General features: G+C 36.6%; 3 protein-coding genes across 8 annotated transcripts; 1 reads left to right on the top strand and 2 right to left on the bottom strand.

The window, feature by feature from the left end:
• Positions 1–1,811: 1,811 nt before the first annotated feature.
• On the bottom strand, positions 1,812–10,716 carry LOC137137546 (butyrophilin subfamily 3 member A2-like). 5 transcript variants are annotated; one of them, XR_010915736.1, is made up of 12 exons: positions 10,656–10,716; positions 9,662–9,743; positions 8,426–8,767; positions 7,733–8,026; positions 7,508–7,621; positions 7,074–7,165; positions 6,565–6,669; positions 6,316–6,357; positions 5,997–6,110; positions 5,482–5,585; positions 3,939–4,042; positions 3,129–3,389 (listed from the first exon to the last, which is right to left on the bottom strand). XR_010915736.1 is itself a non-coding variant. In XM_067523988.1 (11 exons), exons 1-10 carry the CDS (start codon positions 10,662–10,664, stop codon positions 5,529–5,531), a joined length of 1,251 nt encoding a protein of 416 aa, XP_067380089.1. In that variant the 5' UTR covers positions 10,665–10,716; the 3' UTR covers positions 3,546–4,042; positions 5,482–5,528. The 5 variants fall into 5 exon arrangements, 4 of the variants coding, with proteins under 4 accessions (XP_067380090.1, XP_067380089.1, XP_067380088.1 ...); XM_067523988.1 differs by lacking the exon at positions 3,129–3,389 and having other exon boundaries at positions 3,546–4,042; XM_067523987.1 differs by lacking the exons at positions 3,129–3,389; positions 3,939–4,042 and having other exon boundaries at positions 4,083–5,585.
• Positions 10,717–12,177: 1,461 nt separating this feature from the next.
• Positions 12,178–18,837, bottom strand: LOC137137541 (butyrophilin subfamily 3 member A2-like). The gene is made up of 11 exons (XM_067523981.1): positions 18,792–18,837; positions 17,424–17,505; positions 16,441–16,779; positions 15,763–16,050; positions 15,529–15,648; positions 15,122–15,303; positions 14,551–14,691; positions 14,266–14,361; positions 14,008–14,049; positions 13,667–13,780; positions 12,178–13,429 (listed from the first exon to the last, which is right to left on the bottom strand). Exons 1-11 carry the CDS (start codon positions 18,798–18,800, stop codon positions 13,388–13,390), a joined length of 1,455 nt encoding a protein of 484 aa, XP_067380082.1. The 5' UTR covers positions 18,801–18,837; the 3' UTR covers positions 12,178–13,387.
• A 553-nt stretch (positions 18,838–19,390) lies between these two features.
• Positions 19,391–22,300, top strand: LOC137137564 (low affinity immunoglobulin gamma Fc region receptor II-like). 2 transcript variants are annotated; one of them, XM_067524017.1, is made up of 6 exons: positions 19,391–19,621; positions 19,724–19,768; positions 19,977–20,228; positions 20,332–20,580; positions 20,736–20,899; positions 21,354–22,300. In XM_067524017.1, the coding sequence occupies exons 1-5, from the start codon at positions 19,408–19,410 to the stop codon at positions 20,867–20,869; spliced, it is 894 nt and encodes a 297-aa protein (XP_067380118.1). In that variant the 5' UTR covers positions 19,391–19,407; the 3' UTR covers positions 20,870–20,899; positions 21,354–22,300. The 2 variants fall into 2 exon arrangements, with proteins under 2 accessions (XP_067380118.1, XP_067380117.1); XM_067524016.1 differs by having other exon boundaries at positions 20,736–22,300.
• The last annotated feature ends 979 nt before the right edge of the window (positions 22,301–23,279 follow it).

The raw sequence follows: 23,279 nt of genomic DNA, 5'->3' as shown, positions 1-23,279 counted from the left end.
GTTGTATGTTTTCTCAGACACAAACCACGTGCGTCTATGTTGAAGAGGTTTCCACCTCTGGCTACATTGTATCACCTGTCCCAAAATACTTTAGAACTGACCAGTACACTACAGTATTCTGAAGGGTAAACATGGTACAGTAAAATGTATAGTAGCATTTTTTTAACACTCTAAACCTTTAAAAGATATTCAAAGATTCAAAGATTTAAAGTGTTTATTGTCATATGCACAGACAGAAAGAATATTTCCCTGCACAATGAAATTCTTACTTTGCCGTCCACACTAAATGTCATACAGTAAAGTAAAATAAAAATAGGAATAAAATAGAAATAAAATATAATACAAATAAAATTAAAAAAAATAAGAGCAACAAAAAAATAAGAGCAATAAGGCAATAAAGGTGAGGTTGTGCAGTTCTGAAAAAATGAGTGTGCAAATGCAAAATGTGATTCAAAGTAAACAGTTGTGTTCATGTAAACAGTTATGTTATGTTATGTTATGTTCATGGTTGCAAACTCCTGTCAGCTGTTTAGGAGTCTGATGGCAGAGGGGAAGAAAGAGTTCATCAGTCTCGAGGTTCTGCATTTCACACTTCTGTACCTCCGTCCTGAGGGTAGAAGTGTGAACAGTCTGTGCTGGGGGTCGGAGGGGTCTTTGAGGATGGAAGCAGCTCTCCTGTGGACTCTGTGGTGGTAGATGCTCTGCAGAGAGGGCAGTGGAGTCCTGGTGATCTTCTGCACAGTCTTCACCACTTTCTGCAGGTGTTTACGGTCCATGGCAGTAGTGCTGCTGTACCACATAGTGATGCAGTTGGTCAGGACACTCTCAATGACGCAGCTGTAGAAGTTGCTGAGGATCTTAGGCGACATTCCAAACTTTCTCAGCCTCCTCAGAAAATACAGCCGCTGTTGGGCCTTCTTGACCAGCTGCGTGACTTGAGGTGTCCAAGTGAGGTCCTCACTCTCCACTTCAAGCTCCTTGATGAACAGTGGCTGATGCGTTCTCCTCTCCTTTCGCATGTCCACTATCATTTCCTTCGTCTTGTCCGGGTTGAGGGTGAGGTTGTTGTCTCCACACCATGACACCAGACTGGCCACCTCCCTCCTGTAGGCTGCCTCATCACCGCCAGCAATGCGTCCTATCACTGCGGTGTCGTCCGCGAACTTCAGGATGATGTTGTACTTGTGGGAGGCGACACAGTCATAGGTGAACAGGGTGTAGAGGATGGCGCTGAGTACACAACCCTGTGGAGTGCTAATGTTTGTGATGAGTCTGGCTGAAGTATTGTTACCAATCCTTACAGACTGAGGCCTGCCAGTCAGGAAGTCTAGGAGCCGGTCACAGAGGGTGGGGTGTAGACCAAGTGTGGACAGTTTGTGGGTGAGTTTGTGGGGGATGACTGTGTTGAAGGCGGAGCTGTAGTCCATGAAAAGTATCCTCAGGTATAAGTCCTTATTTTCCAGATCAGAGAGGGAGTAGTGGATGGCAGCAGTTATGGCATCCGAGGTGGACCTGTTAGGCCGATAGTTATACTGCAGGGTGTCGATAGTGTCTGGTATGCTGCTCTGAATGTGGGCCGGCACTACTCTCTCGAAACACTTCATAATGATTGGAGTGAGTCCCACTGGCCTGTAGTCATTTAGGTAGGTGGGTGGGCTCTTAGGCAGAGGGACAATGGTCGTGGTCTTAAACCACAAAGGAACGGTGCACTGCCTGAGGGAGAGGTTGAAGATGGAGGTGAGAACATCAGCCAGCTGATCACCCACCTCTAGTACTGAGATGAGTAGATGAGCAAGTATGGTGCTATGAAGTCTAACAACAGTAAAACATTTGTTGGAATAATGTCATGTGGACTAGTTGATTTCATATGAGATATTGTAACAAGTGGGTAAGACAGTGTAACAGGAGAGAAAAAATTCAGGGAGCTCGGATAAGGACAGACCACATCCAGAAATTTTGAGTGATACCACCCCTAATTTTCTCAACTTTGGAAAGTGTGATAAAAACTTTTTGCAATCAGTGGAACCAGACATTTGCATTTATCCTACACCAAAAATATCAACAGATTTATTATTATTTAGATTTAAAATGCCATAAAATACACACCACACTGCAAATAGCAAAATATTACACTAGTGATTTACAATACACTTCTTTGCATATAAATTTCATAATTTAGCATTCATAACTTAACACTTACCTTAGGTGGACAAAGCTTTTATCAGTTTACTACATAAAAAATATATTGTCTGGGTCAGCTGATTATTTGCAGCCTGCTAGCTAAGCTAACAAGTTGACTTCTGGTGAGACTTCTGGAGACACTGGTGACCTAGTTGGCTACGTTAACTAATGGTAAATGTCAAAGTAAACGGAAGAAACAATGTGATACCTGTGGAAGTTCTGTTTTCCAACAGCATAACTATTATTTCAATTATTTTGTTTTTCATGGCAGCAACACATCTCAAAAAAGTTGGAAGAGGGACAACAAAAGGCTGGAACAGTTAGTTGTCATAAATTAAAAAAATAGAGGAGCATTTGACAACTAATTAGGTTAATTAGCAACAGGTCAGTAATATGACTGGTTATAAAAAGAGCATTTCAGAGAGGCAGCGCCTCTCAAATGTAAAGATGGGCAGAGGTTTACTCTGGTGGCACAGCATTAAAAACAGTCATGATTCTCTACTGGGCATCACTGCATGGGCTCAGGAACACTTCCAGAAATCACTGTCTGTGAGCACAGTTCACTGTACAATCCACAAATGTAAGTTAAAGCTGTATCATGCAAAGAAGAAGCCAGATGTGAACAGGATCCAAAAGGTAATTTAAAATTGTCTGAGGCAAAATGGAAAACTGTTCTGTGGACTGATCAATCAAAATTTGAAGCTCTTTTTGGAATACATGAGTCGGGGTCCAGCCAGTGGTGTACATAGTAACTTTTGTCTGCCCTTAGGGGCCCCCTACTGGCCTGGGGCCCAAAGCATTTGCCTGCCTTGCCTGCTGGCTTTTCTTCTTCCTCTGACATGTCTCCTTGAAGGAACTATATTGAGAGATGTTTGCTGGGCTTTGACTGTTTCCAGCTTTGAGGAAGGATAAATAAATAGAGACATAACTATCTTAACAAAGCAAACTTTAAAACAAATAAATGTTCCCGTATCTTTATATACATTCAAGTGGGTTTATATGCTACATGCAGCTGAGTGGAGGCAGATTTAAGAAATTAAATTATGTGATCCAGCAGAGATGATGAGACATCTTTAATACATAAGGATCAACACATAGAAGAAACCTCCTTGTTTTTGTCTTAGCTTGTTCTTCAGAGTCTGCAGGTTGTTCTCCCTCTTCTGATTCTCTTCATGAAGCTGCTGCAGCTCAGTGTCTTTGTTTCCAACCTGGAAACAGTGAGAAGATTTAGACAATGGACAAAATTAAAATAAAAGCACTGTAACAACGTGTATTAAACGTTGTTTAATACAAATAAAAAAAAAAACTTTATTTGTATTAATTGTTAATAGTATTAAATTAAATAATACATGTGCGATTAAAAATGTGTACTTGGGAAAGGGTTAGTGTGTACAGTATTTCACGGAATGGATAAATGTAAATCCTGAGTTTTCGAAATCAGTTCGACAAGACAATCCTCAGACTGGCAATATTAAAACTGGGTGGGACGGATGAAAAGGAGAAAACTCCAAATAAACATAATGGGTTGTACTGAACTCTCATCAGTCTGTCATGAACCCTGGTTTGAAATCACAATTATACATCTTGGGAGACTGGAACCACATATGTCAAACTTTCTATAGAAAAAGTTGAGTGACTGACTGTAATTCAAAGACAAACATACTGTAACAAAGGTTCAATAACTCTGGTTTTACCTCAACATCACTTTACCTCAACATCAGAAATAAACTAGGAAGAGGATGTTCACAACTACACACTTAAATTATATTTCAGTCTTGTTCTCAGTCAGCTGCAAGACATTGTGGAGGTCACAGCTCTTTTTTTTTCAGAATGTGTGAGTCTCAGGTTTTCTATAAGTGACCTGTAGACAGATTAGAAAACAGAAAAAGTAGACAGGAGACATTAGTTGTGTCTGTTCAATCAGTCTGTCTTTATTAAACAAGCATATTTGTTCTCATTTAACTCTTCTGTTTTGTTTTTTATATATTTCTTTCTTTCACAATAAAACAATTTAACATGTTTCCATTGACAAACAGTTTCTGGAAATGTAGTTGAGTGCTATCAATATTAATAATACTTCACCAAAATATGTTGCAAAGTCCACATTAGCAATATAACTCACTTTCAGTGTCAATAACTTAAATGCTGACAACTATACCAAACAGAAAATCAGTTTTGCAAACAATATTTCCCACTCTGTGTCTCATAAAATTTAAGTAAACATTAATTTTATTTTTACATATGTCCAGAAGCCATGGATTGATACATATGTACTGAAAATAAGACACGTTCATTCATGTTAACCCACAGGAGCTAGCAAAACTTCACTTTGAAAGGCAGCTAACTTTACTTCAGAAAGACTTTAGACATGTTGTGATTGAATTACACATGCTACTAACCTGTTTTGGACAAGAAAAAGTAGAGACAGGAGACGTTAGTTGTGTCCGTTCAAAGGCCTGATTCATTTTGGTGAATACTTCACCTGGTGGTGTAATTTGGCAACTATATTATAGAGCTTGGCGCCATTTATAGGGCTTATGCACAAGACAGTGGTGAACACTGGTATGAGAGCAATAGAGAGAAGCCAAAGTGTCAACCTCACTTTTACCAGTACATTAGTACTTATTTGTATGTTTTTATTTTATGAGTATTTCCAAAGCCACTTTAAAAAGTATTGAGACCCCTTCACTTTTTCTGAATTGAGTTTACTGTTAAATTAAGAAAGAAAACATAATATATCTACAGTAAATATTTGCCACAAAAACATTTGAATAAGAAAGCAATGCTGACCATTAAGCACATCCCACTTTTTCTGTGTTAACTGTTAAAGTAACTGCCCTGACTCTGTTACCTGTAAAAGTTATTTATCTGACTCTTTTTATTGTGTTGATTAGCCCCCACCTGTCAATTGCCCTTGTCTGCGAGCTTAGCTGTGATCTTATTGAAGAAAGCATTTACTTTCATGAGCTGATTCTGCTCTGACTTCTGCTTCTGCATTCGGGTCCAGACCCATACGCAAACATTTAGCTGAAGAGAAATAGTGACTGAGAATCACTGAACTTATCTGAACAAAGACAATATGTATCAGAATGAAAGGATTTGTTATTTCCACCTCAGGGGAACAAGGTGTTTGTATTTACCTCGAACTAAAAAACTAAATACCAACTTTAGCTATGTAGCCATTCATATTATTATTAGTAGTACTATTAATAACAATGTATCTGTTGTGGACCACACTGAATCCTTGGACCTGGTGAATAAACCTGATTCAGATTCAGAAATTAAGTTAGAAAGATAAACCTCAGTGTAGCTTTCCTTGTTTTCCATCAGTATCCAGTCAGGTTTGTTTATATCTTCTTAATGACATTTTGGAGCTGCTGGACCTCAGCCTGTTTGCGATCAATCTGAGGAAAATGAGAAAAATATGAGGGACATGTTTTATTGGTTACTATTTGAATTATGCTACTACAGATGATCTGGCATATGTCATACTGTGGTTTTCATTGTCTAGAAGAAGCTGAAACCTCTGAAAACATTTTCTGATGGGGCTTAAATAACTAAATTTTTCTATTTGCATAATTGCTGTGACCAGAACATGGACACTGTCCTCCAACAGTATCACTTTGTAAACCCAGAGGGAATAGATCCAGTTGATTACACCCTTGTGATGAAGGGTACCTGGGACAGACACAGTGAAGCCTGATAACCTAAAGACAGCCAGGCTAAATGGGAACCTACCGCAGATCTTTGGTCCTGCACAATGAAAACACAGTATCTGACTGACAAAAATTTTGAGGAAAAATACAAATAAAAACCTCTTTGATTTTAGTCTGTAACTCTGTCTCCATGGTTTCCACCTGATTGTTCAGTGTCTCCACTTCTGTTTCTATTTCCATTATCTTCCTCCGACATGTCCCCTTGGACGAACTCTGGACCACATTATGACATGTCACTGACAATTCTACACATTCTTGCAAATTCTTACAAAAGTCAATAAAGAATAGTAGGTTTCAGTTTGGTGATGGAAAGCTGAAAATGTGGTCTGTGATGGTAATGGACTTGCCTTAGACAGATTTTCTTCTATATATTTTGCGGCCACATAGAATGAGCTATATTTATATCATGAGCACTCACCCAAAACCACAGCTGATCTAGCTGGGCTTTGGCTGTTTCCAGCTGTGAGGAGGGAGAAACAAATACGGAGACATGATTATCTTGACAAAGAAAACATGTCATTATATGAGCCAGGATCTTTATATACATTCAAGTGGGTTTATGTGCTACATGCAGCTGAGTGGAAGCAGGTTTAAGAAAGTAAATCAGGTGTGATCACGCAGAGAGGATGAGATAAAGATATGCAAACAATCAATGCTAAGAACAAACCTCCTTGTTCTTGTCCTCCAGCTTGTTCTTCAGAGTCTGCAGGTTCTTCTCTTTCTCCTGTTTCTCTTCATGAAGCTGCTGCAGCTCAGTTTCTTTTCTTTCAACCTGGAATTTGGATGAGCAAATTGTTTATTTATAAAACTTGAATCAGTCGGGGTATGGAATATGATCCTGTGACCTTCTGCATCCCAATTTCATGCTCTACTCATTAATATTAACAATATGTTTAATAAATAATACTATACTGGTTTCAGTAAGTCATTTTACAATTACAATAAAATAAAGCCTTATGGAAATTATGTGTTTCTCAGTCTCTACTTTAATCTATCTTGGGTCCAGCTCTAAATGTCCCAACATAAGATAAAGTTTATTCTGACATTTCACTTTGACCACATTCTTTCATCCTTTGTTTCTTTTATTACAGTTGCTTGTATCGTGTTTTCATTACTTTGGAAACACAAAGATTTCTAGATGATTACTGAAAGCAGGTTTTTGGTTTGTTTACTTACTTGCTTTGGTTTCTTTCTTCCATCAAACTCCTCCCTTTGTACTGTTTTATCAGTCATCAGCTGCTCCCACTCTCTTTCTTTTTCTTTCTTCTCTATGTAAAAATTAATTCAGTAAAAAAGACATTTAGTGTCATTTCACCAAAGTATGACAGAATACTACATATTTAAATGTAAAATGATATAAAACATGTGTTATTTGTTATATATATATGTGTGTGTGTGTGTGTGTGTGTGTATATATATATATATATATATATATATATATATATATATATATATATATATATATATATATATATATATATATATATATATATATATATATATATATATATATATATATATATATATATATATATATATAAAATAAGCACAACATAAAAACACAATATAAAGACAATTCACTTTTTCTGTGTGATGGGTTTGTGACTTACTGTTTTTCTTCTTCCACAGGACAAGTAAAAGAATCAACATGATGCAAACAGCCAAACTAACAACCAGACCCACTGTGATACCAAAAGAAATGGATTGAACCTTAAAGAAATTGTCTAAAATGATAAAAAAAAAAAAAAAAAATAAGAAAATTATGGTAGTTACTGCAAATACATTCAGAAATATAAAAATATTAACACAGCATGAATTTGAAAACTCATATTAACCTGAAACATGTATGTGTGTCTCTCTGGTCTGGTTGATGATGTTCTGTTGGACTCTACAGGTGAATCTGTTTCCATGTCTCTTGTCCACAGTGACTCTGCTGCTGACAGTATAGAGGTCATCAGGACCTCTGACTGTCTCTGTAGGTCCAGCAGAGAGGACGTTTCCCTCACCGTCCAACCACAACACCTCAGGCTCTGGGTACCAGCCTTTAGACTCACACTGTAAAACCACCCCATTGCTGGATTCATCAACCCCTGAGAAACTGATGACAAGAGGGGCAGCAGCATCTGATGCTGAGCACAAGAAAGAAACATCAGTAGATACTTGGACCAAAAATTAAAATGCCACCAAACCTGCATTTGTTTGGAAGATTTTTTTCTTTCAAGGCTATAAATTAAAAACATCTTGCAGACAGTTCACATTTTCATATCATACATAAATTTAGCCTTTTCACAAGATTCTACATTTAAAAATCAGATGTCTGACGGGAAGAAGTGTTTTGTTTCCTGCCGATGTACTTAGTCTTCACAAATAAGTGAACAAACGTTTAGAAAGTGAGACAGCAGCTTACATGACCTTGACTAACACTGAATAATACACATAATGTTAGGTTTTCAATATACATTACACTTGTTACCATTACTGCAACAAAAATACTCATATATTACTGTATATACAACATGTCCACTTACCAACTACTACTTCAACAATAGATTGTGTTCTGAGTTCAGGAATGAAGCACTTGTATGTTCCTTTATCAGAAAGTTTCACTTCAGACAGTTTCAGTGACATGTTTCCATGTTTCAGTTCATCAGTGAACAGTGAGGTTCTTCCTGTGTACGATGGATGTTTTGCCTTCACAAACTCTTGACCAGAACGCCACACATGGACTAATATGTTGTTCAGATCAGGTCTGGTCCACTCCAACGTCTTTGCAGCAACATCCATCACAGGTTCAAGGTGACATGGTAACATGATGTCATCACCAACTCTTGCCACTATTGGCTGGAGTGAACTAATTAAGTCATGCTGACCTGAAAATAAATAAAATAAATATATATATATACACACAGCAGTGCTCCCATGAATTCTACTTTTACAAGTTATATTTTTTTGGTTTTTAGGTTTCTGTCAGAAAAGTGATAATAATAAATAAAGTGCATTTTGTTAAGAGGTAATTCGAAGGTTTTGGCGCCCTGAGTTATTTTAAACAGGTTTGCCAAAATATTAGAACCACCTCTAGATTTAATCTGTCCATCAATTATCTTTAACCACTGATCCTGTTTATGTTAACGGGGGCGGGAGTCTGTCCCAGCTCAGGGCCAACACAGACAGAAATAAACAATAAATTAACATTGTGGCAAATCAGTGTATATTTTGTTAATAACAGATACTCTTTTCTTTGTTTCTCCATTATATTTTGGGCCAGAGAAAAATGAAGAGTTCATCCAGCTGATCCCATAGAGCTAAAAGTGACCTAATCACTTCGTGAAGTTTAATAATATACAATCTCATGACTCTGTAGTATTTTATTCTAGCTGTGACCTTATTGTCAAAGATTGTCAATCCTGTCTCCTAGAAGTTAAATTTCTATAAAACAAAACTACAAACGAAAATATGTTTTATAAAAATGTAATTTCAACTTTCTTACACTTTCTGTTATGGTGAGGATATAGCCAACATGGGGATAAATATAAATTTGTCTCTCTGTGTGTGTGTGTGTGTGTGTGTGTGTGTGTTAGTGAGCAGAGTGCATGTTCTAGCTGTGCTTGTTTTTATTTCCTCTTTAATTTTAACCACCCTCACCAACAACTTCAAACATTGCATCAGAACATAATCCACTAATCTTTAAACTTAATCCCATTGTAAAATAATTGCACTGACACATAATTTTTAGGAGACAGTTATGTTGTATATGTGTGATTTACCTGCACAAAAGCTTAGTAGAACACAGAAAAACGAAACCCGTAGAAGTCTGAGAGAGCGAGGAGGAAACGACAGACAGGAGTTCTGTAAATGAAACAAATGTTTTTAGGTTGGTGCAGGACAAATTCACCAGACAGGTTCAAGTTTATTCAAATTCAGGCCATTCAGCCCACAGTCAAAACTGAAAGCCTGGTTTTCATTCTATCCTTTGTATACGCAGCCAACTTTCAAGCAACACCACAACTCAACACAAGTACTCGGATTTATTGCCCATATCGCTTGTGTTCCTGTCCTCTCATATGATTGTTTGTTGAATAGTGACCCCACTTAGAGTCATCAATGTATAGATTCCAACTCTGCCAGTTTCGAAGAAAAGTGTGACATCTCAAGTAAAACTTAGCAGACTTATGAACTCCAGACAATTGACAACTTTATATCATACTTTTCTTTTTGGTCAGCAGTTTAAATCTGAAGACCTTATCTAATGGAATTACACTTTTAATTGTGTCATTGCAGATGGTCCAATCGAGTCTAATGTAGCTGTACACGCTGCATTTTTGTAGTTACTTGGAATTTTACAATTGATATAGTGCTACACACTCATGTCTCATACAAAAAAACAAACGCTTAGTGTATTTAAATGTGTGACAGGCAATGGAAGAACCCATTCAAAGAACAGCAATCTATGTCTAATGAAATATGTAAATGAACACTTTTAATAACTCAAACTGTGGCGCTAAAACTTACAGACTTTATGTTCAAATTGAGAAAAAAACAGCAGATTTAATTTGTTACATTTACAATAAGGCAGCAGTTAAACTGAGTTTATGTAAAGCACAGAGACTTGAAGGGTTGATGGATTTATTGATCTGTTATAATATATAATTAATCTGGTAAAAGAGACGGTTGCTCAGATTCAATACAAGCTTTAAAAACAATCAGTAAAAAAGCAAGTAGAGATTAGATAGATTCAATTAAAGTCAGAAGACGACATACCTGTTGCATGATTGCCACCAGACAAACTACTCTAAGTCACTGGATCACTAAGACTGGTGACCTTAATTTCTCTGGTTAATAAATTGCAGAGATTCCTGCAATATATTTTGTTTCCCTTTCAAATGGCATCTTAAAGTAGCAGATTTAATTAATAATAATTAATAATAATTTTCAACCAATTTAAAAGTGTTTCACCAGAAAACTGTGATTATAACCGGTTGAAAGAACTTATAAAGTAAGTTACTTACAAACATTACAATTTAATGCAAAGGTCGAATGCAAAATTGTTAATACATTACTTATACAACCAAATAATTATTTAGAATAGATGAGGCATCGATTAATATCTAAGTTTAACTCAAAAACAATCTAAAGATATTTATATGTGTGTGTGATAATGAATAGTAAAGAAAACATGATAATACTTAAATGCTTAAACATGTGTGAGTGTCTTTGAGAGGAGCTGCACTTTGAGCCTCTTCTGGTAATAAATCTCTCTTATCAACAGATGAATTATGTGTTATTATTATTGTCAGGTTAGGTTAGATTTGAACTGAAAATACAACGTACTGTGCATCACAGTGTAATGAGCCTTTCTGCATAATGAGTACGAACGCCGTACGATTTAAAACAGAGATAACATCATCACCAAACAATACAAGACACCATATTGACTACTGACCAGCAGGAGGTGGGGGGTTGTTCTTCTTTGAAATCAAAATAAAATGAGGGATATACAATACCTGCAGGGTATTGTGTTGCTGTTTTTGTGACTTTACCATTTTAATCAGATAAACGCAGACTGCTTAAACAAATAAGAGCCTTCCTTAGAATCATTACTGTACTAAATAACATGTGTCAGCTGCTAAAGTCTGACGACCTGGTTATACTGACTGAACAGGTTTTTCCATCAATTTATTTTCCCTGATGCCACAAACATATTTCAAGATGGAGGATTCATCAGGCTCAAATTGTGACAGAGTGGTTCAGGGAGCACGAGACATCGTTTTCACACATGAATTGGCCACTTAACCTCGTTCACTTTGGGATGTGCTGGAGAAACCTGTACACAGTGGTCAGATTAGCCCATCGTCAACACAAGATAAAAATTATTGGGTAATTGTTGCAACTCTGGATGGAAATAGATGTTGTGACATTGCATAATCTCATTGGAACAATGCAACAGTGAAGTGTAGCTCTAATCTGAGGCCACAGTGAGTCCTGCCTGAAAAAGAAAGTTCTTACCTACTTTATACTTGAGCTGTATTTCAGTCTGACGCTCAGTCAGCAACAAGACAACATGGAGGTCAGAGCTCTTTGCTCCACAGACTGTAAGTACTGACTCTCAGCTTCCTCCATTTCTACCTTGTTAAGTTTTCTGTTGTCCTCTATATAATCCATCTGTCTGATACAGTTTTCTTTGTGTTTTTTAGTGATGTTTCTAAACTTTCTGTTGATTCCACATGTTCAGTCAAAAAAAGATGGTGATTAACAAAAAACATATTGTAAGAAATATGGTGTTTATTAATATTTTAGCATCATACATGACATATTCACATGTAAATGTTATTATCAACCAGTAACACATCACTGTCTCTGCAGTAAATACATTGAAGATGTCTACAAGTTTTATTCTTCATGATTTAACCTTAATGTTGGGATTTCAGTGTGTCCAAAACTGAAAGAAGGAACAGCAGCACCATCAACATCACTGTCACAGGTACAATGTGTTTACATTATGTTTAAAACCACTACCTTAAATTTACATTACATTTAGAAAACATTAAAGCAAAGTGCTATGAGAAGAAATGTTTCAGTTTCATGAGATACAAGTGCAAGAAGGAACAGACAGATTTTTTTTTTTTAGATTTAAGTGCATAAAGTACGAACATGTTGAAGAGTCTGAAGTTTGTTTGCTGATTGGACCAACAGATGCCGTTCGTTGGCAGAGTGCAGTTAGAATTATGCCAGGCCAGAGCTGTTCCAGAGATGCCCAAGTCAAAGAGTGCGGACAGGAGGATCTGATGGTTCCCCTTGTAAAAGGCTGTAGATAAATAAAGTAGGGTTAAGATAGAAGACTGAGCTGCAACTTTTGCAGCCTGCATGGATCCTATGACTATCAGGAGTGCTGTTTCTGAATCCTGACTACCTGACTTTAAGGAGGTTGTTCTGTGAAAGAAAATCTGAGAGAGAATGCTCGGTCTAGTAATTCTCAACGGGGGGGGTCATGAGTAGGCTGCCACCTTTTTACTAAAGAAGCTGGCAAAGTTGTCAGCAGTGAGAAAGGAGGATGGGGAAGGTGAAGGGGGGTAGAGGGGTGATTTGAAAGTAAAGAACAGCTTCCTGGTGTCAGCAGTGTTGCTGAGTTTGTCCTGGTAAGATTAAGTTTTTCCCTTTTTGACACAGTGATTAAAAAGTCTCATGCAGACCCCTGATATTCAGCAAGAGCAGATGGAGTCTTGAATTGGTACCACTTCCTCTCAGTACTCCTGAGCATGGTGTGTTGATCACAGATGTGGACAGTGAGCCAGAGATTAGGAGCTAATGGACAAGCAATACTAGAAGACAGTAGGCAGAGACTATCCAGATAGGTTGAAAGTGTTAAAATGTATCTGTGTTAAGGGTGGAATAGGGCCTGTGGTTGGGGCAGGGTTCCCGAGACTAGGGAAGAAAACTGCTCAGTGTTACGAGACCTCAAGTTGCGGTGGAAAGTTACATCAAGTTTGTCTCAATCATCTGAATGTCATCTTGGAGCTGCTGGACTTTATGGATAACTTTAAAGAAAAAGAAAATGAAACAATATGAGCGACATGTTTGATTAGTGACAACATTTCTAATATACTTTGAATAACTCATATTTTTGTTATAATACTGCAATGAACATTACATAAATGGACACTCTTGTCCAACATTGTCCAACAAGTTGAACCTTACTGCAGATCTTTGGCCCTCTACATTGAAAACACAGTATCTGACTGACAAAACTCTTGAGGAAAAATACAAATGAAAACCTTTTTGATTTTAGTCTGAAACTCTGTCTCCGTGGTCTCCAGCAGCTTCTTCAGTGTCTCCACTTCTCGTTCTACTTCCATCTTCTTCATCCGACATGCCTCCTTGGACGAACTCTGGACCACATGGAGACATAACACTGAAAATTCTACAAACTGTTGATGATTCTTACATAAGTCAAAAATAAAATACAGTAAGTTTCAGTTTGGTGATGAAAAAGGTAATAATGTGATCTGTGATGGTAACAAACTTGTGTAGATTTGTCTCAGATGACACCATTTCTTGTTTAAATGTGACCGGCCCACTCAGAATGTGTTCTTATAGTTATACCATGAGCACTCACCCAAAACCACCACTGCTCTAGCTGGGCTTTGAGTGTTTCATGCTGTGAGGACGGAGAAAAAGATAAAGAGACGTGATTAATGTCATTATATGATCCAGGATCTTCGTATACAGTTGAATGGGTTTATATGCTACATGGTGCTGAGTGGAGGAGGGTTTAAAATCTTAAATTAGATGTACGTGATCCATTTCACGTACATCCATTGCCTGCTTCCACCAGCAGAAATGTGGAGACCCCTTAATAAATACAGAAATAAACCTCCTTCATCTTTTCCGACAGCTTGTCTTTCAGGTATTTCTCTTTCTTCTGATGCTGGTCATGAAGCTGCTGCAGCTCAGCTTGTTTCTTTTGAACCTGGAAGGACAGTGAGAAGATTCAGTCAAGATCAGGAAATGTTTTATTTATTACTGTTTAAAACTTTGAATTTGTATAAATTTACACCTGTAAGAGAAAATACATCTGGTTTCAGTCAGGACTGATTTGCGTGTGTGTACACTATGGCTGACATGAAATGTATTGCATTATTTTAAAGTGGAAACAAACCTCTTTCTCTCTGGTTTCCAGCTCCCTCTTAAGGGTTTTCACTCTGCTCTCAGCTTCTTCCCTCCTCTGCTGCTCCTCCTGGCGTATTGCAAGTTCTTCCCTCCTCTGCTGCTCCTCCTGGCGTATTGCAAGTTGCTGATTCTTTAACAGACATGAGGGGAATAAGCAGAGACAAAAGTGCAATTAAAAAACATGAGATGTTCATGTTCATGAGTTATTCGAAAGTTTAAACTATCTGTTTTAATAACTGCTACTGTACATCTGTAGTGGCCCGTGTTGGATTTAGTAAATCAAACTTCTGCCGTTGAAAGATTTGTCTATAGAATTTAAAAAAAACTTTTAGGAATTTACGATTCTCCACATCCTCCTTATGTTTTTGTATGTCACTGCACAGATCCAGAGTCAAATGTTGGTTATTTAAAACCATCTTGAAAACTGGATTACAAAAGCTGCATTTCATAATCTGGTTGTTGACTAGAACATATATATCAACAATGGAAACCATGACCACTAGGTTTCTCATTGGTACAAAAATTGGTGCAAAAATTGGTATTTCTGTTTCTGTACTTACATATGGTGTAAGCTTTTCCATTTTTTCCTTGTTTAAATCCTCCATTTGCACTGTTTCTTTAGCCATTAGCTGCTCACTCTCTTTTTTGTCTTTAGTAAAAGTTTCACCATCAGCTTTTGTAGTTGTAAGGTGGTTCCTGTATTTTCCATTATCCATTTCATCCTGTTGATTTCTCTTGGAGTCTGTGTAAAAATAAGGTTTCACAGCATATGACGTATTTAAATGTTAAAAATAAATGAATAAATACACTGGACACCAAGAAGGACATAATTCCACATTTGTGCTCACACCACAACTCAAAAAATAAATATATTGATTAGTAAAATATTCCCTAAAACTTATCCTAATGAACATCAACAGGGATTACTCAGCATTGTCAAAACACTAAAATAAATTTAATGACTTACTGATGTTTTGTTTCTTCCATAAAAATAAAGCAAATGAAAGAACAGACAGGATTCCAACAGCCAAACCAACAGCCAGACCAACTGTGAGAGGAAGAATACTGGACTGGACAAAGAAATCATCTGAAATGATAAAGAAAAAAAAATAGAGAGCAACAGACATTTAAATTAATTTAGAAACAAGTTGTTAACAACTAAAGTGTATAATGTATCATAGACAAGAACACTGATGTTAACCTGTAACATGTATGTGTGTCTCTCTGGTCTGGTGGATGTTGTTCTGTTGGACTCTACAGGTGATGTTGTTGCTTTTGTCCACAGTGACTCTGCTGCTGACAGTATAGAGGTCATCAGGACCTCTGACTGTCTCTGTAGGTCCAGCAGAGAGGACGTTTCCCTCACCGTCCAACCACAACACCTCAGGCTCTGGATACCAGCCTTTAGACTCACACTGTAACACCACCCCACTGCTGGATTTATCAACCCCTGAGAAACTGATGACAGGGATGGCAGCAACATCTAATACTAAGCACAAGAAAGAGTAAAAACCTCAGTAGGTACTTTGACCAAATATTTAAACAACACCAATGCTACATTTATTTGAAAGTTTTTACTTTCGAAGCTAATAATTAAAACATCTTGCAGACAGTTCACATTTTCATATCATGCAGAAATTTGGCTTTTCATTCTAATTATATAAATAGCATTCTAAATATAAGATCAGATGTCTGACTGAAGGAAGTGTTTTGTTTCCTTGCTCTTCATGAATAAGTGTACAAACATTTATAGAGTGAGACAGCATCTTACACTGAGGCTGATGTTAGATTGTCACTACACATTTTACTTGTTCACATCACTGCAACTGTTAATACAACAATACTCATATAGTACTGTATATACAACATGTCCACTTACCAACTACTTCAACAATAGATTGTGTTCTGAGTTCAGGAATGAAGCACTTGTATTTTCCTTTATCAGAAAGTTTCACTTCAGACAGTTTCAGTGACATGTTTCCATGTTTCAGTTCATCAGTGAACAGTGATGTTCTTCCTGTGTACGATGGATGTTTTGCCTTCACAAACTCTTGACCAGAACGCCACACATAGACAAATATGTTGTTCAGATCAGGTCTGATCCACTCCAACGTCTTTGCAGCAACATCCATCACAGGTTCAAGGTGACACGGCAACATGATGTCATCACCAACTCCTGCCACAATTGGCTGATGTGAGCTAATTAATTCATGCTGACCTGGAAAAATAAAATAACATTTTAAAAATGTATAGACACACCTAATGGCCCCTTTATTAATGCAATACAGCATAAATTATACTTTTACAAGGTTGTCATTTCTCTGTTTTTAGGTTGAAACTGTTAGAAAGGAGATAATTCTCCTCTATGTTTATTATTGAGGTCGGTGAATGGTGGAGTTGTACTGAAGTGGATTATATCAGTTGGTGGTTCAGAAGTTTTGGTGGCCTGATTCATTTTAAACAGGTATACAAAAACTTTAGAATGACCTCTCAATATAATCCACCTATCCATTATCTTTAAACCACTGATCCTGTTCAACGAAGTACTGTAACAGAGGGCTGGAGCTTAACCAAGCTTAGAGCCAACACAGACAGACCTACACACCATGTGGTAATAATGTTGTAGCTGATCAGTGTATATATTGTTAATACTCTTTTCTTGCTTTCTCCATTATTCTTAGTGTTAGAAAAAGTCTTCTAGCCATGCTTGTTGTATTTCCTCTTTAATTTTAACCACCCTCACCAACCCCATCAAACATTGCACCAGAATATAATCCAGTAACCTTCAGATTACATTTTTCAATTTTAGTTACATAGATATAATTTTAGGAGACAGTTTTATTGTATGTGTGTGTGATTTACCTGCACAAGAGTGTAGGAGATTATAAAAAAACAAAACCTTTAGAAGTATTTGAGAGCGAGGAGGGAACGACAGACAGGGGTTCTGTAAATGAAACACACGTTATAGTGTATTTGTCAAAATGTTTGTAGGTTGGTGAAGAGCAAATGAACTTGTCCCATCAGGTTCAAGTTTATTTAAGTGCAGGTCACCCAGCCCACAGTGAGCCACCCAAAACTTAAAGCCTGGTTTCATACTGCATGTACGCAGCCAATTTTCAAGCTACACCACATCAATGCAACAAGTACTACAACTTTAATGCCTGTTTAAGTTGATGGTTCCTACCTTCTCATGCAATTATTTGTTGCCCACCACATAGAGATGTAGGTGTCTTTTATACTTTTATAATTTGCTCCCTTTTGGCACATAAATGACCGATTCCATTGCAATCCTATCTCCTGAAACTTAAAACTCTATAAATCGAAACTGCAAATATTTAGTAAGGAATATCACTGCAACTTCTTTACACTTTCTGTTAAAGTGGTGAGGATATTGCCAGCATAGAAATTGAGTTTTTGCGTGTGTGTTAGTGTGCAGAGTACATGGTCTAGCTGTGCTTGTTTGAGTTTCCTCTTTCTCTAACTCTAACCAATCTCACTAACCACCTCACAGTTGTTCTTTTTAATTACATATTTTGCCACTAGACGTATACTTGTCTCTTCATCATTACCACCAATGTCCAGATTCAAACTCTGTCAGCTGCGAAGAAAAGTGTGACACCTCAAGCATAACGTAGCAGACATATGAACTCCAGACAATTGACTATATTATACCATACTTTTCTTTTTGGTCAGCAGTTTAAATCTGAAGGCCTTATCTAATGGAATTACACTTTCAATTTTGTCATTGCAGATGGTCCGATTCAGTCTAATGTAGCTGTACACACTGCGTTTTTGTAGTTACTGGGAATTTCATAATTAATATAGTGCTACACACACACATCTGATACAAACAACAAAGGCTTAGTGTATTTAAATGTGTTACAGCCAATGGAAGAACCCATTCAGAACAGCAATCTATGTCTAATGAAATATGTAAATTAACACTTTTAATAACTCAAACTGTGGTGCTAAAACTTACAGACTTTATGTTCAAATTGAGAAAAAAAACAGCAGATTTAATTTGTTACATTTACAATAACGACGCAGTTATACTAAAAAGTAGCACAGTTGCTTTACTATGTAAAGCACAGAAGCTTGAAGATGATTAATCTGTTATAATATATAATGATTCTGGTAAAGAGACGCTTGCTCAGAGTGCAGAGAAACTTTAAAAACAATCAGTTAAAAGCATGTAGAATGGATTCAAATTCAATTCAGAAGACGACATACCTGTTGCATGATTGCCACAAGACAAACTACTCTAAGTAAATGAGTCACGGAGTCACTAGGACTGTTGACCATATGTTTCTCTGGTTAATAAATTGCAGAGGTCCATGCAATAGATTTAGTTTCACTTTCAAATGACATCATAAAGTAACATAAGATAATTTTCATCCTGCGAAAAGGGTTTCACCAGAAAACTTTGATTATTTCAGAGTTAAAGAACAGTTACTTACAAATATTACAATTTAATGCAAAAGTCGTTAAACATTGGATATGTATTAATATATTACAAATACAACCAAAAACTTACTTAGAATAGATGAAGTATCAATTAATACCTAAGTCTCTAAAAACAATAAATCTCTCTCTCTCTCTCTCTCTCTCTCTCTCTCTCTCTCTCTCTCTCTCTCTATATATATATATATATATATATATATATATATATATATATGATAATAAATGGAAAAGAAAACATGTTAATGCTTAAACTATGTGTAAGTGTCTTTGAGAAGAACTGAACTTTGAGCCATTTCCAGGTAATAAACTTTTCTTATCAACACATGAATTATGTTTTATTATTATTGTCAGGTCATTTATACAACGTACTGTGCATCACAGTGTAATGAGCACTCAGCACTCAGGAGGGGCAGGAACAGTGGTCTACAGCTTAAAGACACCCAGAATACACATTGTTAAAGTCACTGTGAGTCTAGCAGCATTACGTGCTGCACAGGAAGAGGAAGTTCTCAGGTTCATTCGGTTTCAGCTGGAGTTCAGTCAGATGTTCAGACAGCAGCAAGACAACATGGAGGTCACAGCTCACTGCCTCAGACTGGGTGAGTCACATGTTTCTCAATTTTGTCTTTTAAAATTTATATAATCTGATAGATAAATGCATCTTTGCCTAATATACGACTTTACATAATTTTTCTGCCCAGTTATGCTTTTACTCATTCTGCTGAATGGACATGTCCATAACAGTGGTAAGTAGCAGATAATTACTATAATAGTAATAATAACTATTCATATCATATTTTACTTTAAATTGTATTTAAATTAAGCCTATAATAATGTGAATTGTAAATTGTTTAAACCTTCTGGACTTTCTGCGATAAAATATGAGAGTAATATTAGTATTTTGGTAATGTTTGTAGTAATTTTGTTAACAGTTTCAACTCTACATCTCTCCAGCTTTTCGTATCATCCCAACCAAACTGCAGCTCTTCCAATACGAGTCTGTCTCCTTTCACTGTGAGGGTCTCGACGGCTCCACTCAGTTGAGAGGGATCAGAAATACTGAGGGATTTCTTTCAGTCTGTGATTTTAGGGAGAAGACAACAGCTTCCTGCACCATTGACAGAGCCTACAGAGCAGACAGTGGAGAATACTGGTGTGAGACTAAAGGAGGAAAGAGAAGCAACATTGTCAGTGTAACTGTCATCGGTATGGTGGTACTAAAATGTCATTCATTTAAAATAAAAAATAAAAAATGCTGAGTGCATTTCATAAAATATCAACATAAAAATATTAATCTTTTGTTTTGCAGCTGGTCCTGTGATCCTGGAGAGTCCTGTTCTCCCTGTTATGGAGGGAGACTCTGTGATTCTGCGCTGCAGAATGAACACTTCCCTTAGTGTTGTCACTTATTTCTATAAAGATTCTGTAAAGATTCTCGTAGCAAACAGCTCTACAGGAGAAATTACCATTCGCAGTGTTTCCAAGTCTGACGAAGGACTTTACAAATGTTACATCTCTGATGTTGGGGAATCACCACAGAGCCTGTTGATTATTAAAGGTAAACTACAGTTATTTTTTTCTTGTAGTATTCCTTTATGTTATTATTACTGGGTACATTCTCTAAAAAGCTGACGAAGTTTATTATTATTCAGTTTCTATCAGTAGTTCAAAAGTAATCACAGTATCACAGCAGATATATTCATGTCCTTGCAGAGCTTCATGCAGAGACGTCTTCATCATCACATCACTTCATTCAGGTTTTCCTCTTCTTGCGGACTGTTTTCACCATAGTGATGGTGGCTCTGCTGCTGCTGCTAGTGGGACTACTTCACTTTAGGAAACTCTGAGTTATCCAAAACTGATCCTCACATATCAAGGTATCTGCACAGAACAACCCAATGTGGATTCTGCAACACTGTCTCCTAAAAATTGTGTTCCTACAAAACTAAACTGCAAACGTGATTAAGTTTTCCTGAGAGCATAATGAAAATATGTTGACATACGTGATAAGTTGATATGAAACATATTTTTCTCTGCCAAAATATCAGATCTTGCAGCAAAATATCTAGATTTTGCTACCTGCTGCAATATGCTATCCTGCAGTACAATTCCCGTTTTTGTTACTGGAAACAAAAAATAATTTTATGGTTGTGTTTAGGGGTTCAGTTAGAGCAGCTGGTCAGGGACTGAGGAAGCTCGGGACTGGTGTTACACAGAAAATGTAATTTGTTATGTAATTTTATGCTAAACACTTGTACTCGCTTTTACACACATTTTATTTTAAACTAAGTTGGGTGTAAGCGGTCACACTTTCTCTTTTCTCCCTTGCAGTGGCTGAAGACTTTCTCACACTCAGAAAAGCTTTAAAAAGACACACACAGCCACTGACTGGTCATGGACTATTTTTGAAAGGCCAGATGTCAGTTTTCTCAGTATACGCTGGTCTGTGTTTATTTTTAGATGCCACAGATCCCGGAGATAAGTCAAGTTTCTCAGACACAAACCACATCAGAAAGTGTGTCTATGTCGAAGAGGTTTCCACCGTTTGAATCTGCCTGTTTACATTTTCACATTACTTTGCTGTGTTATTGTCACCTGTCCCAACATACCTCAGAACTGACCAGATTTAAAATAACTCTACTATTCTGAAGGGTGAACATGTTATAATATATAATATACAACAACAATTATAACATTTTTCTTTCATTTTTCATTTCTTCTTTCAGTCTAAACTTTCAAAACTGTGCTAATTTATGTTAAGGCATTTTTAAGTCACCTATTTTTGAGAGTTAAAAACAATGTGTAAAGGAAATATGTGTGGTGTCAAATGTGTAACCCTTTTTTGTGTGAAGTTTGTAAAGTACACCAGACCCCTTGAAGAGAACTGAAAGTCTACCAGTTGGAAATCAAACATTTATTCATCAGAGTTTTTTATATCAGTGTTAAACAGTGAAACAAGAGTTAAGGAATATTGTACATTATATACTTTACATTGGAGTTTTGAATAGCATCTTTTCTGTTGGTGACAAGAGAAGGTGAATCCCCAAGTTGTTGAAGCTTTGCAGTACAAAGACACGAGCGACATCTCAGTGATGGCTTTTGCTTATCTGCTAACTCTGCGATGTTTAAACAGTCAGAATGAGTGAAGACGTTCTCTTCAAGAATAGACTTATATAAACTAAGAGAACCCAGTTTAGTGCTGAATTGTACATCCAGTCAAATTAAGAAATGTCAAATAATTAAGCAAAAATTAAAAAAATACTTTTGTGACAGGAAGAAACATGTTAATAAAATATATTTGATCCTGGATCTTGGTTGGACTTGTTTGATGGGAATTTGTGTTATATGTATCTATTTATATCAAACACATGATTGGCTTAAACAAAACCCAACATCTGAAAAAGATTAACTTCTTGTTTCATGGTCTCCAGCTCCTTCTGCAGTTGCTGTTGCTCGTTTCCACTCGGCTGCTTCTCCTCTTTGAGCTTCTTATTTTCAGCTAATAGTTAATTTGCCTGAGAGCAAACAGCGAGAGAGAGAAAATGAGAAACCTATTTTCTTATTTTTAAAAAAGTGAAAATTAACACTTTTAGCACATATGTCCTTTATTGTCTGATTTGTAAAGATTATTATTAAAGCCACAGTTTTTGTATTTAGGACAGAAGAGGAAATAACCAACTCAAAGTTTATAGTCTACCTGTTTACTTTTTGCCTCTTTCACAATCTACTGGTTAAATGGTTTATTTAAATTACAAAGTTTTAAAACCATATATTTAATGAGTAGTATTGCAATAAACCCACTTTGCTACTAATATTCAAACATGTTGATAGGGATAATGTCAGGAGCCAGGATGAAAACAGGAATAGAACCGGAAAAAACAAGAATGGAAAAGTAGAACAAACATACCTGTTCATACTTGTCTAGATGTTCACACTGATTTTATATAATTTTAATTTATATGTTGCTTAATATATTCTGTTGTTGTGCTGCTGCTTTCTTTAGTCTTGAGTGTAAAATGTCACCACTAAAAGGCTTCACTTTTAATAGCATGCAACAAAGACCCACGTAAGTGTTTCATGATGTGTCTTTTCACTTATGACTTATGACTTATGACTTTCCTTGTTTCCAAAAAGGAAAAAAAAGGAAAATGAGAAAAGGCCAGGTTTGATATCATACTATACTTCACATGTGACACAAACTATTTGGTTAATGAAAACTAAAAATAGTTTTACAATTTCCATTGTGTCTTTGAAATC

The sequence above is a fragment of the Channa argus genome, chromosome 12 (assembly GCF_033026475.1).
Source record: "Channa argus isolate prfri chromosome 12, Channa argus male v1.0, whole genome shotgun sequence".
NCBI classification, from domain to species: Eukaryota; Metazoa; Chordata; class Actinopteri; order Anabantiformes; family Channidae; genus Channa; species Channa argus.
The sequence above is the reverse complement of the archived record's forward strand: the minus strand, read 5'-3'. Positions and strand labels throughout refer to the sequence as shown.